This window comes from Sturnus vulgaris, chromosome 4 (genome assembly GCF_052056855.1).
Source record: "Sturnus vulgaris isolate bStuVul1 chromosome 4, bStuVul1.hap1, whole genome shotgun sequence".
Lineage (NCBI taxonomy): Eukaryota > Metazoa > Chordata > Aves > Passeriformes > Sturnidae > Sturnus > Sturnus vulgaris.
Genome location: NC_142246.1, coordinates 71,224,567 through 71,240,101, shown reverse-complemented (window position 1 = coordinate 71,240,101; position 15,535 = coordinate 71,224,567). Strand labels below are relative to the sequence as shown.

At 41.0% G+C, this 15,535-nt stretch overlaps 1 protein-coding gene across 2 annotated transcripts in view; it reads right to left on the bottom strand.

Moving 5' to 3' along the window:
• Positions 1–7,291, bottom strand: part of SEC24D (SEC24 homolog D, COPII component) — a 41,394-nt gene extending 34,103 nt beyond the window's left edge. The window contains exons 1-5 of one of the 2 annotated variants that reach the window (XM_014886630.2): positions 7,212–7,291; positions 4,131–4,314; positions 3,126–3,252; positions 1,680–1,828; positions 61–333 (exon numbers count right to left, since the gene is read on the bottom strand). In XM_014886630.2, the coding sequence (XP_014742116.1) occupies positions 61–333; positions 1,680–1,828; positions 3,126–3,252; positions 4,131–4,269 (688 nt within the window). In that variant the 5' untranslated portion in view covers positions 4,270–4,314; positions 7,212–7,291. Of the gene's footprint in view, positions 1–60; positions 334–1,679; positions 1,829–3,125; positions 3,253–4,130; positions 4,315–5,678; positions 6,979–7,211 lie in introns of those variants that run through there. The other variant, XM_088164236.1, reaches the window with a different exon arrangement.
• Between the last annotated feature and the right edge of the window lie 8,244 nt (positions 7,292–15,535).

Here is a 15,535-nt window from a genome sequence, read left to right as displayed (position 1 = left end):
CCACCAGTGATTGTGCCTGCACATGTTGTTTTCAATCCCATAACAAACATCCTTCCCTACCTTGCTGAGGATGATATCCAGGCCCTGGAGGCTGTCCCGGAAGGTGTTGCAAGTTAGGATTTGGAGGGACAGGTCCAGGGATTCCACCCTGCCTGGCCCCAGGAGGCAATGCAGGCTGAGCAGAAAGGCCATTAACACTATTGGCTGGTGGAGGAGGCAGCTGTGGGGCAGGAGGCAAACCCATCTGCTGCTGGGGTGGGGGCAGCAGTCGGGGGCCCTGGAAAGCCGTTGGATGCCCGGGAGACACGCAAGAGCTTGGAGCAGTGCCAGGACCTGAGCAAGAAATAATGTCAGGTGAGTGAGAGATGATAACCTACCAAACCTGTGCCAAAGGTGCTCGGGTTCTGCCTAAGGCATTTCTATAACATACAGGAAATACTGGATCCCATACTGACAGCGCTGCCTTATGGGGCTCTGTGTCGGCTCACATGACAAACCACGTTTAAGTCTCAGCTGATTCAGACATTTTATTTCTTTTGGCTCTATTTGCAATAAAACCTTGCAGCTGGGGTAAATGAGCAAAGAGGGAGAGAAGCCACAGTTTGACAATACTTCACTAGAACACATATAGATCACTCTGCTTTCAAAATACTACTCCATTTCAGATTGTGAAACAACATCCTTTTTGCTCAATAATCAATTTCTCTTTTGTGGCATGTTTTTGTTAGTCTGCTATTTGTACTTCACCATTACAGGTTTGATGGAAAATAAATCCACTTGATACTAAAAGATGAAACATGTGGGAATTATTTTGTACACACTGGCAAGGAATTGTTTGGTGTTTATAAGATCCAGATTCCAATTAGAATTAAGAAGACCCTGGAAATAGGGGTTTTCTGGGACTTAAAATCTGCAAACACTTATTACTTTACAAAACTTACATTTGTTTGCCAGATTTTCCCCCAAAGACAAAATAATTTTAAAGAGAGCTACAAGAATAACCAGTATTAGGTCTGACGATAAAGAAGCAATGACTTCATATACAAACATTGAAATACATCTTCTGTCACATATGTTACCTGGAAAAAAGTCTTTACATGCAAAATACAAACCTCCCAGCACATAATGAGAACATTGTATTTTACCAAGTGTTTTAAAAATTGTTAATATAATATATTTTGCATAATTTAAATACATATCAGCTTTTGTGGCTAGAAGTAATTTATATGGAAGCATCACATAATCGCATCTTTATGGCCTAGGTTTGAGATGGTATAACATCAAAATAAATGCAGATAAATTTAGATTAAAACGCAAAAATGTTTAGAGAAAAAAAGAAAATAGTCTTGTAACAAGAGAAACTGTAAAAAGCTGAGAAAAATTAAACCCTGTCTCCTTACTATTGCTCATGCCTTGACTATTACTGACATGTTCACCAAGTAATTTGAGAAATGAATTAGGGGATATCCCAATATTATGGGTTTGTCAAGCATCAATTCAGAATTAACCCAATACTACCAATTTAAGGAACTGTACGAGATAAAAAAATTCTAAGAACATAAACCAGTGATGGTGGTCAAAGGTCTCATTTTCTGTTTATACAGAAGTTCAGTAAATTTCTAATTATCATAGTCCTAATGCTTTAACTGAGAAAAAGTCAATCAGATAAACCTCATTACCATAGCTATTTATCTGCATGCTGTTGAGCTGGCCAGCAAGCTGTGCTGTAGAGGAAGCAGGTGCAGTATTTGGGAAGGCTGCTTGGGACTGATGACTGTAGGGAGGATAGGAAGGTCCTGTGTTACTTGGAGGTGGAGGGCCTTGAAACCTAAAGGAAAAAAATCAGTGAAGTTATGCGAAAAAATTCCATCAAACAATCACAACTCTCAAAGATCTCATACCTCCTCAAGGTGGTGCTGAATCAATTCATGAGGACAACACCCTAATGGAGTATGCCCACATTCTGCTCAGGAAATGTAGACTTGTATTAAAATACACAAAGGACAGAGAGATTGTTTAAAGAAATCAGGCAGTCCGTGTTTGTTCACACACTTGTTAGAAACGAAGCACAGTGAGTATGCCATGGCACAGTGAGAGCAGTATTAACTGTAAGCCCAAAGATTAAGAAGCTTCTGAACATTTCACAGCACTCCATCCCCTTTCCAAGCTTATAAAGGAAGATTCCCTACCAGGGATGGGTGAAGAAGATTAGGAGAAAAATCTGTGAAGAGAAGAAAAGGAAATGAGAATCTATTGAGGAGTTCTCTGTAGCAGAGGAAAAAAGATGATGTGAGTAGAGAAATACTTCATGATTATGAGATATGGAAAACATGAATGCAAGAGAAACAGCTAAAGAAAAGAAAGCAGTAACACATGAGGCTTACAAAGGTATTTTTCACCAGATTGTCTCACTCTGGTAAAATAAGATCTCAGGCTATGTCCCAGGGACAATCAGTACAAATTTTCCTGTGACACATTGTAAAACTGAGGATGGGCCCAGATATTTCAGGAGAAGTAGAATTCACTTTACTTGAAATTTTCATCTGAATACTTCCTGGCCTAGAACAACATCCCTGAGTAATTTTGGGAAAAAAAAAAAAATCAAGATCAGGTGAAGAACAGCAGATGTGCAGTTGTCAGGGCAATGACTGGAAGCTATGGAACAGAATCAGTATTCTGCTAGGTCATGTCAACCTGACTCTATTCACCTTCTTTTTTCATCTTCAGGACAACCACTACTTCTCCCTACCCACGAGTAAATCATCTTGAACAACTCATGACCACTCTTTTTGGGTCCTCCGTCCTACAAGAAGAACGTTGCTAAATGGTGTCAAGTTCACTAAAACTGAAGGAGCTATGGGTACACAAACTAATTTTGCCACTCCTGGGAGACGTGGAAAATAACTAATATTTGACAGAATTATATAAAAGAGCTGCATATTGACTCACTTTACCTGCAACACAAATATTTTGTAATAAAGCTTGGCTATCCTCTCACACAATCTTTTTTCCAAGATTTCTTTCTACAGCTTTCACCTGTCCCTGTTTTCTCCCCTTCCCATTCCTGTCTCCTTCACAGAGAGGTCAAACAGCTCAGATGTCAGGTATTGAACCTTTGCAGTCACCTGTGTGGTTGCTGTCCTGGTGTGCCAGACCCATTCTGGAAACTGGTCTGGCTGAATTGCTGTGCACCAGGTGGAGGAGGCCCAACAGGAGCTGGAGATCCAAAAGGCACAGCTGATTTTGACACACCTGCAAAAGATGAAGCACTTTAATGTAAAACCCTGTAAGAAAGAACAAGATGGACAAGAAATGCAGGTGTGCAGCTCTGCTCTAGCATTAAGAGTAACAGCTCTGGGTTGCCCTGCTTAAGCAGAGGGGTTGGACCACAAGTCCCTTCCAATCTCAGTGATTCTGTTGGAAAGCACAGATTTTTGGTCAGTTATAAAAGCAGATATGAAAAACTAAGAGAATAAAATGGAAACAAATAGCAGTTCATAACTTACCAGCAAAGAACCCAAGAGAGACAGTAAGAAAAAGCAAGACTCTGCAATTGCCAGTTTGGGGCAGTGATAATTCCCTGTCATCCAGTTATATTTCAAGGTAGAAACAAGAGGTCCCTTTAATTTCAGAGACCAAGGTAAGAATGAAAACTTAAAACAACTTTTCAAAATAAAAGCAAAAAGAGCTTCCATATGTAGAATCTGCTCTCCTGTGCTGAAAATAGTTCTTAATTCAGATCTAGTATAGTGACCATGAAGAAACAGTGATTTATGTAAACAGCAGTGTTGAATAAACAGCATTTCAAACTGTATTTCTTGAACTACTTTATCTTAACATTATTCCAACATTAAAAAAATTACCTGGTATGGAAACCAGTGTTTTCCCCAAGCATTCCAGTAAGTCCATTACCAGAAACATTTCTATCAGAATTCTGACTATATTCAGCATTTAATTAGAGTAACACAACTCCTGCTGTCTTCAGTAACAATCTTTAAAGAAACTGGGTAAAACCTGTTTTCTCTTTGCTGCTGCACTATCAGTGTAAAACTCACATAAGGTAGAAAGAAATGCAAAACACCGTTATAGAAAAGCAGAGTCGGAAAATAAATTTTAAGACAAAATAATACCTGGTTGAGGTGCTGAGTATGAGGAGTTAGGGTCCCCATAATGCCCATAATGAACTGAAGAATTGGGTGGCCCAAAACCTCCTATTCCTGGCTGTGATTGGGAATATGGAGGAGCTGCAACATAACCTTGTTGACTCATGATGGCAATTTTCTCATTCCAAGTATTGCGTCCTCTTCAGGAAATCTGCAAAAAGGAAAATGACACCTGCTACTATTCATCACTCTCTGTGCATTTTAAAAAGGTATGAATTGTAGTCCCCCTCAAAAAATCTAAGACACATTTGAAGGCAAAAAATGACCTGAAGTCAGGGGCAAATATTGGTTTTTCTCGATAGCTTAGTTTCCTTAGTTACCATATGCTGCATTTAAATGGGACTGACCTCTCCCAAGCCCATGGAGAAAACCGTAAGCAATGGATGTGTGGATGGAAAAAAACTCTCAAAGCAAAGTCCCAAACTATTCTGGGAGTCTTGACTTCAACTACACGTGGAAAGTACACTGTGAATCCTGCTCCCCAAACACCAGCCAGCCCAAAGAACACAGAACACACCAAAAAATCAAGGAAGGCAGAGTGACCAGAGCAGACAACTCCCCCTAGCAAATCCTTCTTGTGTGCTTTAAGCACACCTTATTTTAGAGAAGGTGTGGAATATGACACCAGTTTTCCACCCAATCTTCTGCATCAACCCCACTCCAAGCAAGTGATGGAAGAGTCCTTGCTTTTGATGCTGGTGAAACAGAGAATAAAGTACAGGATAGAGAGAGCTCCTAATGCTGGCTGTCTTCTGCATTACTGGCACAGGCCTGAGCAGCCTTTTTACTCCACAACTCCACAGTGTGCCAAATTTGAGCACAAGATATTCCACAAGGGAGAGTTGAGGCAGTATGGCCTCAACAGCAATGCACGTCACCCTTGCTGTTATCAGGCATCTTCTCCCCTAAGTTTCACATCTTAATCCTGTTGTTAAATAAATGAAACAAGCACAATCTGATCGAAAGCAATTCAGAAAGAGTTTCCTAATGATGAGAACATTCACAAGATACGTAATTTTTTTCTTCTAGTCAGATTTTGTTTACCAGGACAGAGTAACATTTTAGAAAACTTTCAGGAAAGATTACTGCCATCATTTTTAGAAGCAGAAAATCTGAAGAATCCTGCATTGCCAAACCATATGATTGTATTTCACCAGATTAGTTTTCAGATATAGTGCCCTTGCCACCAAGGGATCTGAAAAGTTACTGGAGATCATAAATTGGCATTTCAGATATTAAATGTTCCTTTGAAATAGCTGTCCCAACCACCTATACTTCACATTCTTAAGCTGAATATATATATATATCTTTATACATGGAAACTGGATGAAAATAAAATACAAGTGTGCACACACAAAGGCACCTCGAAATTACAGCTCTGAGAACACACAAATAAATTTATGCTGCACTGCCACATGTCAGTAGAGAAAAGCTATTCCTATCAGAAAGCCCATTCCTAGGCTTCCCAAATTAAAGAGATATTTCTAAAGAAAAAAAACCTCAACATGATCTTACTGATCATCCACATCAGACAAGAAATCACTCTGAGCTGTGCACAGGGCCTGTCCCTCCCCACACTCTTCAACACAGCACAAGATTTCTGAGCTGCAGTAGTCAACTGCTTCCGGGAGTAAATCCTGTGGAGTTTTCTCCTATTTATTATTTAACAAGGTAAACACAGGGAGAAGAAAGAAAGATGTTTAATCAGAGGCTTGGTGCTGCCAGCTGTACCTTCTTCCCTCCCCCATCTCCATCAGAAAAGACGCGGCAGTGAGAGCTTTAGTTGTACTAAAAGACACTAAATTAGCATTAAATTACCTAAACACCAGAACAGACATATATATATATATTTTACATCTATATAAAGGAAGAGATTTTCACTTAGAGCTGGCTGCAACAACAAACACCTTAAGCAGTAAGAGCATTCAGAGGAAATTACTTCCTCCACAGCTTACTCACACACACTAAAAAAAAAAAAAAATCTTGCCACGTCAAACTTCCCACAGACAGTATAAACACGCAGAGGTTGTGCTGAAGTGAGTGAGGAGCTCTAACCACAGACAAAATAATACAAGTTTTTCGAACACAGTTCCAGATTCTATTTAGCAGCAAGGATATTTAATCTCTTCTCAGGATAGGTGTATATATACCAACTACCACAAATCAGTGTTTTAAGTCTGCCTGAAGCAATACGAGCATTTCAGAAATTATACCGTGGGGGAGGGTGTGGGTGCACCAACACATCATGAAGAGTTCATAGAGAAGGTCATGAAAACTTTTTTCTCCCTGTCTCAGCACCAGCTTACCTTATACCCCATAACCTGGGGAACAACACCAGGAACAGCCGGACGATTTAACTGACCTCTATTAGGAAAAGGCTGCCACTTGTTCAGAGGATCGCTGCACCTATGCAACGCTCTATGAAGATGTAAAAGTTAACTACGTGCAAGCACAAGCAGGACAGCAGAAACAAAACCAGGCTCGAGTCCTTGGCACCCTGAAGGAGAAGTATTAACTTTGTATTTCTTCGGAGACACTGCGCTCCCCAACACGTCACCAGGCAGAGGTGCTGTCCTTTCCCAAGGCTCGCTGCGGTGTCAATCTGGCCACCAATCTCGGGGCCGTGTGACACCTTTATCTACACTCGCGCAATGGAGCATCGCTGCACGCACACACGGATGGCAATACACTACACGCACATTTCAGGCTGCTTTTTCGCTAACACGCTGCCAGCTAAGCTACGGAAGCAAAACCTGAATTTTTCCCCATTCACTGCCAAGCCTGCAAAGCTTTACTACATTTTTTAACGCACATAACTTTTCCATCCCCATCGCCTACGAGCTTGAAGCCGCCGCAAGCTCGCAACAGGTCCGGCCCCGCGCCCCGCGGCGGTACCTGAGCCTGCCCGGGGCCGCGCTCCGCCGCCGGCTGCTCGGGGCCGGGCGCAGCCGCCGCGCCGGGCGCTGCTGAGGGCGGCCGGAGCCCCGCGCGCCCCCCGCGCCGCCCCCGCGCGCTGCCCTCAGCCGCGGCCGCCGTTGGGACCGTTACCTGCGGCCGCGCGCCCGCCGCCTCACGCGCCCGAGTGCCACGTCTGAGGCGGCCCCGCGCGGGCCGCGCCTGCGCAGTGCGGGCGGCGAGGCCGCGCCCGCGGCCGGGCCGTGCCCTGCCGGGCGGGGGCGAAGGGCAGCCCGGGGCGGTCACCGAGACACAGCGCTGCCCTTTGCGCCGCGGGATGCGTCCCGATCCCAACGCGGAGCTGTCGGGAAAAAAAAGGGATACTTCTTTTCCCTCGTTATGTGCTTGAAAAACAGAATCGCGGAATGAATTAGCTTGGAAAAGACCTGTGAGGTCATCGAGTCCAACCTATGACCGAACACCACCACGTCAACTAAACCATGTCCCTCAGTGCCACGTCCAGGCTTTCCTGAAACGCCTCCAAGGCACCGTGACTCCAGCGCCTCCCCGGACAGCCCATTCCAATGTCTAATTATCTGTTCTGTGAGAAATTCTTCCCAATATCCAACCTAAACCTACCGTGGAGCAGCTTAAGGCTCTGTCCTCTCATCCTGTCGCCAGCTGCCTGAAGATGTAGATATGTATATTTACAACTACATTTTACACATATATATCTTGCCTATCTGTATGTAAAATTACGCCACCTGAATATCGACAGTGAAATATGATGCTGGTACTTTACCTGTTTGCATACTCCGGTTTTAATTACTGTTTCAAGTGCATTTTAAAATGCTGCCTTGGTTACAGGATAGGTAATGTTTTTCTAATTAACAAAGTAGAAACATGGGAGTAACATGAGAGAGATTGGAAGTAACATGAGGCAGATGTATTTGTAAAGTTACTTTTCTTTCCAATCACAAATAAACATTAATTGTGTTAAAATAAAAAGAAAGGAAACTGGCAGATGAAAAAAAGGAATCACTCAAAGAATCACAGAATCATAGAATATCCTGAATTGGAAGGGATCCACGAGGATCACCAAAATACAACTCCTGGCTCTGCACAGGACAGCCCCAAGAATCACACCACAAGCTGTGCATCTGAAATTCAGGCTCCAGAGGCTTTCTTATCCTTGTTCTCCAACCTTAATAAGCGTTTTTAATCTACTAAACTGTTTTCCTAGAGCTATACCTCAGTAACAAAGTGTCCAAAGCATTCATTACTGTACAAAAGAATTCTGAAGAAAACCTCCAGTGCCTTTGAAACAGATGTCAAAAAGAAGATAGGCAGTGGCATCCTTTACATGAAAGACTCACCAGAAACCTCAACAAGAAAAGGAGGCAAGAACAAGGCTTGACCTGTCTTATTCTTGCTAACCAGAGCTGGATTCACCACTAAATATCAGCTGGTCTTCTACATGTTACCAGAGCCAATACTGTTGGATATGTCAGGGAAAGTCTAAAACATTTCAAATCTCTCCCAACGGTCTAATCAGAATGGAAAATTTCGTCCCCAAGGTGACGAGCATCGGTTAAACTGGATGTGGTTTTGGCTGCAGGGTATCAGTGACTCTTTCATAAGCAGGATGCAAACCAATGCCTTTCATCATTGCTGTGCTGCAGTTTCACTCCTCACCCCTATCTCTTTTCCTGGTTGTACAGACACACTAAAGTTATGCAAAACTCTTCTGAAATATCATGCTGCTGCGGAAAATACCGGGTTTAAGTTTGGACATTCCCTATTTTGCCAAGGAGTCAGGCAGCCACTGTCCCACCAGTCCTGCTGTGTCTCGCCCCGAGCTATTAACAGCAAGCAGCTGTGGATAACTCAGCACAGAGGAACCGTGCATTTACTTGGCCACTGAACACTTACTATCAGATTTCTCCTCCCTGAAATCAGCTCCAGTGAAACCGAAACACGAGATCAGCAAAAGATAGCATGGAGAAGCCATGGCATTGGCAGTTCTTCCCTTAATTCTGGTCCACTCTGGAAATGGATCGAGATGCCTCTGTTTTTCTGGGATGCTCATGTTGTCCTTTAGCCTGGCACACTGAGACAAAAGGCATGCAGCATGTCACAGTCTGGATGTTTGGAAGCTACAAGGAGGATTTATCTGCCATTTTCACCTATAACATTAAAAGTAATTTAAGGTTTTCAATTTCAGAAACGTGGAAACATCATTAAAGATTAAAGTGTGTTATTGGTCTGGAATGTAATTTCACAAAAATGAGAATGCAGGGTTGCCAAACGATTGTAAGTAATTTTATGAAATAATTTAAATAAAACCGCACCATAAAATCTGAGAATCAGACTGGTTTGTTCTTAATTGTTATCAGCAATTATGACAAGGTTAGATTACCTTTCTTAACGGAATCAATTAGGTTGGAAAAATTTATCCTGTGGTGGTACCTACACAATGCTGCTGAAAATGAATGTGATTTCATACATTTCAGACCTAATTTGGAAAAGTATGAAGGCTCTATAGAAGGCTAGCTCTAATCTTTCAGAGACCATTATTAAATTTGTTTATTAGTTATTAACATTACTTTAATAATTTGAGATGGGACTGTTCCCGGAGATTACTACTGGAGGTCTATAAAAGCCCCTGCTAAACAAACCATGAGCATCTCCTATCTCCATCTCATAGCACATCCCATTAAGACAATGTGTGTGTGATTCCAGGAAACCTAAATCCTATCCTAATCTTTTCAGTTCCTGGATGTCCTTAAAATACAGCCTTGCTACAAGGTGCCAGGAGCAATCAGAACAAACCTTTCTCCAGGGGAAGATGTGGGTAGTATTTGCTATGTTCCTTAAAGAAAAGACTATTTCATCACAAGGAATAGTTCATAAAACTCCAAGGATTATACATTTTAAAAGGTGCTTCCTTTTGTCGAAATTTTTTCTTTTATTTCTTTATATGTCCTTCAGACAAAGCTACAGGTTTGCTTTTGTACATCAGAAGGATCCTAAGAGCTATTTACATAAAAAAGATTACTTTGTTTTCTTGTCTTGCTTACATATATTCACTAAAATCTTCTTTAATGCTTTGCCTACTGTATATTTAAGGTCTATGAAAAACAGCTTACAGCTTAGTATAAAGCGCTTTACAAGCAAAATGGAAATTATATTTAAGAATATTATTTGATTAAAATGAAAGCAAGGGCTTTGCTAAAAAAATATCAAACTTTGAAGGAATTATGTTCTCAAAAAAAAAATCGTGTGTCAGATTAGAAAATGGTACATGAAGCAAAAGAAAAGATGTCATATTTCAGGAATCAGAACCCTACTGTAAGAAGAAACACATCAGTGTTGTGACCCAGCTACATTTCTAATATAAAAAGCTAAGCACGGTAGAAACCTGAAGGAGAGTACAGCAGAAGTGAATACTGATATTTTGATTAAACAGTCTCAAAGGCAATTAGAAAATATTATTGGAGTGCACCCTTTAAACACTGCCCTATAGGGAATGAAAATGAAAACAGCCAAGGGGTTTCAGAATACCAGACTGATGCAGGTGTTGTTATTCAGGGAAAACAATACAGGCATGTTAAAATCCTGGGCATACCTGTATATTTTAAAGTACCCCATGTTAATAGATACTTCCTACAGGGACTGTCCACAATCACCCATTTCAGCTGAGGCATGGGGCCACAAGAAAGAATTAATTCCTTACTGGTTTGTTGGGGTTTTTGTTCACTGAGGTAACTCAGGCTGTGGATCAGAGCTCCCAGAACCACAGTGGGTCCTGGCCAGTCGAGAAGGCCACTGGGAATCCATGAGGGATTGCTGAGCACATGGATCATGCCAGTGAATCTCCCTTTTTCCTTCTGCTGAGTGCTCCACAGCAATGGTACAGCTGTGCTACCCCTCGGGCTCTTCCAGCAGAAAGACCTTCTGGCACCCCGTGCTCATTAAATTTTCCAAAGGACTTTTAGATGAGAAGAAATGTAAATCCAATTCCAATTCATAAACTTGACTTGTTTGTCTGAATTCATCTGCAAATTCATCTAGACTGATTATACATTCTATTCCCTGCTGTGAACTGGGATGTTTGGTTGGTTGTTGGGAAGCTTTAGAACAGCTGCACTCTTTCACCCTAGAAATGGCTGAATTTTTTTACACCCTGCAGAGGATGGGAGGACTGGGAATGCTTCACTCCTTCCCTGCCCCAACCCTTTTAAGCATCACTGGCAACAGGTTAGTCCACAATGACAGCCTCTGTTGTCTCCATGCTCCCTAACTCCCCCAGAGGACAAAAATCAACCACCACAGAGGGCATTCACTGCCCACCTCAGAGACTGTTGGTAGAGTTTGCTGGCATATCTGCAAAGCAAGAAATTCTATTCAGGCATGAAAAACGATATGCCACTGAAAGAGTACTTAATGCTATTACTTGCTTAGGACAGACTCTGGCTCTTGAGAACAGGGCACTTGCCTTAAAGCCAAGGTCCTGATCTCTTGTTAAGTCTGTCTCTCTTAGCTAAAACTAATTTCTTTCCCTGAAACTCAGAAAACAGAATTTTTTATAAAATGCTTTATGGTCCACATGTGGTAAGTTCTATGCGAGCCACACGTTACAAAAGCAAATGTGCTTTAGAAAAATGACTGTGGCTGCTTTCTCCCAAAACATATTCCTGGCTAGGTCAAGCCTCTGGATTTCCCAATATCTGCAAACTGTCAGACTCCTCTGCTTACTCTTACTGACTGTTGCTATTTTGGTTTTCTAATGAAATCAACATTCTGGCAACTCGATCTGGAACATTTACAGGAGATCGATGTGGTGGCCTGAGAAAACTGCTGCGATGTTTCAGTTGGGGAATTCCAATTATTTTTTTAATTAATTTACTAATGTCTAAGATGCATGAGAGTGGAAGATTGCACTACCTGTTCTTAACAAAAAAAAAAAAAAACAAGACTTGATTATCCTGCTGTAATTGCTACATAATGAACTGTAACATAAAAACAAAGATGAGGTCTTAGTATAATCTGATTAATAATGTATCACTTACAAAGCACTGTGAATAAACACTAAGCCACCAGTCTGAAAGAACAGCAGAAAGTTAAACCATCCTTTCTGTGTTTGCTTGCTGAATGTATGGAATTTATCAAACATTGATGTATTTCACTTTTACATTCAAAAACATCTGAAGCAGCTTTATTTACATTGGTTTTCATTTTATGTTCCCTGCTTGTGTTTAAAATGTGTGATGTGTAAGTGGAATCTTGCTGTAGAGCAGTACTCAAACTTTCTAGCAATAAAAAAGAGTAGCTGAGTAAGTTCTTCATAACAAACTGGTGATTTGATTGAGTTACTTAAGATGCAAATACTTCCATGTATGTTCTTACTTTGACTGTGCTTCTGCTTTATTCCAGCATTAAGGTCAAAGCAAAAAAAATCTACCTGTGCATGGAAAAATTTACATAACAGGAAATAATCTATGTTTTTTTGTAAACATATCAGTTGATTACAAAGCATTTTTTAAAATGCTGAGTTTGTGCTATTGGGATACCTTTAGTATAAAGCAATTGATACCTTCCCCATAATCAAGAAAAATAAACAGCAGAATTAATTTTTTTAAAAAATCCATCATGTTATTTTTACACCACAGAAGCAACACAGGGATAGGAGATGCATCTGGCATTAAAATGAAGGGCAGGAGCAAAATTCTACATCAGCTTGGTGTCACAGCAAGCGTGGTCAATTGGCACTGTGGAGGCACATAAACCACTTGTTCAGCATGTGCAGACATGGGCAGTTGTCTGGAAAACAGATCCATGTCAAGGCCAGCTCCAGAGTACATGAGCACCAAAAGCAGAGGCCTGTGCCAGAGGCAGAAGGAGCTGAGAAATCTGGAAACTGGTTGCTGGCAAGAAGATGCAGTGCACCAGGCAAGGCTGCAGGATCAGCAGGAGTTAAACATCAAGGTGTTTTTGGAGGGCAGATTTTTCCAATAGAATCTGCTCCACTTGGAAAGGAATTAGTTATCAAAGAGCTGGAATTCTTGTTCCTATTGCCAGGAATGAAGATAGCTGGATTGCTTTTTAATCTATTGCAGTTATTTGGATGGGGGGTACGATTTCCTGCAGGGAGGTCCTGGTTGTGTCACCTCTGCTTCTCTGGTGAAGCCTAACCAGAAGCATTCAGAGGCAGAGGGAGCAATGCTGTCTGCCTCTTGCAGGCAGCACTTGATGCCAAGGCAGCTTTTTACACCCTGTCCTGATGCCAGATGCTGGAGTTGGAACCACCACCATCAGACCCACGGGGGCAGACACTGAGCAAAGCACTTCACTGCAGTTGTGAGTGTTAGAAACTGCTTCACAAACCTTACAGCTTCTTTTGTAACACGGAGGAAAGAGGGAAGGAAAGATACTCCAGGAGGACTCAAACTATCAAACTACCAAACTACAACAGAGAATTTAAGTTTTCATATTTCTCAAGGTTTCACTGTGTATCTAGAAGCTATTTCTCCCATTTTCCAGGCCCAGGTCAAAAAGTAAGAATTTTCAAGTGTAAAATCAGAACTCAAACTTCCCAAGACCCATACTGCATTATAACTCAATTTTCTCTGCCTCTCCTGTTCTTGTTTTCACTATGGAAAAATTCATTCTTAGGAGCCTTCCAAGTAACTAACAATACCTGCTTTAAACTGCAATGCAAAAATAGTTGATTTTTATGCTGGACTGCAGCCATGCATGTAATAGAGCTCTTTCAAAGCAACCAGTCAAGAGGAGTTAATCACCTCTACACTTGCTAACAGGAAACAAAATTTAAAAGATGAAATCTGATGCAGGTGAGTATTCACCAGACTAATTTTAAATCTTTATGCTCAATCCTAAATTCCACATTAAACCTAATTAAACCATAATTTCAAAATTCAGTAAATTACTTGTGCCTAATCCATATCTCAGCTATGATTAAAATATATTTTCCAACTGAATATGAAGTGGTTACTCTTGATTAATTTCACTGTTGTACATCAGAGGAGAGTTTTGCATGATATATTTCTTTAGCCCAACAAGCTGGCATGAAATGTTCTTTCAATAGGAAGAGGGGAGATCATAAAATCCAACTGTTTTAGATGAATAGATGGATAAAAGGTGCTGTGTTACCCAACTGCCACCTTTAAATGACAATTCAAAGAGCAGGATGAGGCATTAGGGCAGAGGTGAGGGAAGTGGAACACCTGCTTGCATTACTTACATGAGTGTTCCATTCAAGCTCTTCCAAGCTTTGGCAAAGAAAATCGATTTTGATTCCCATAGGTTTGTTAGGAAGAATGTGATGCAGCATCTCCCTGCCAAAACCAGAAAGAAAATGACACATAAATAGTTTTCTTTTTACTTTAAAGGCTTTTATCAGAATTTTTCCAACTACTGAAGCCAAAACTGTAGTCATCCCATCTCCTGGGAATAAAAATGAAAAGGAAATAGACACCTTAGAGTCTTTCCAAGTCCCAAGAGTAAATTAGTCCTTGCTTGCTAAAACACAGGGATAAGTAAAACCAGCAGTGGAATGACACCTGGATCCATGAATTCTAGCCCAAAACCCTACTTCTAGATTAACAAGAAACAGTAATTCCAGTGTTGCAAATTTTTTTCCATTTTCATAAACCTTGCAGTGAATGTGTTTTACTTTTTCTAACAACAAAGTCTTGTAGCTATTCTGTGTATTAACTTTTGGACACAATCTGAAATCCTTGTCTTTTCACAAAGGAAAACTTCCTCAAAAGATTTTTGTCCAAGAAGTCCAGGAAAGAAAAACAAAGTTTACTTCTCTTTATCCAGTTTAGGAAAGTATTTCCTGATTATCTGAGAATGGCTGTGGTAGGAACAGGTAGGACAAACACCAAAGAAACATGAGAGATCTATTTTCCAAATCCTTGCCTCTTTAAGTTATCCATACATTTTTATGTCTTGTATTTAATGGTGCAGGTCTGTGGCTGCAGAGGGCCTGCTGCTCATTAATCTGTCTTCTAACATGTTGGATTGTAGTTACATTCTCTGCACAAATTTCTATTTACTGTGGTATAATTCAGCAATGCTCAATGCTAAAAACATTGTTCCTGTATTTTGGAGGAAAGTGGCTTCTTTTGCCCATTTATTTGGGGTTTTTTTCCTCACAATAGATACAAAACTCTTAATCTAGGATGACACCGAGTAGCCCAAATACTGAGAAATACCCTCCTGTACATTTCTCTGCTTCTTCCACTACACTTCATGTGCCAGTCTTGAAGATGGGGAAAAAAAACAAGAAAGCAGGACTAGTTCTAAAATTCCAACCCATCATACAGTACCTTGCCTCATAATCCACATTAGGGATTAAAATTTAAATCTTTTACCTTTAATGGTGAGGAACTGCTCATGCCTCCTATGAGTGTGAGCAGAGTTTTCCTGTCTAGCCTTATAGGTAGCTA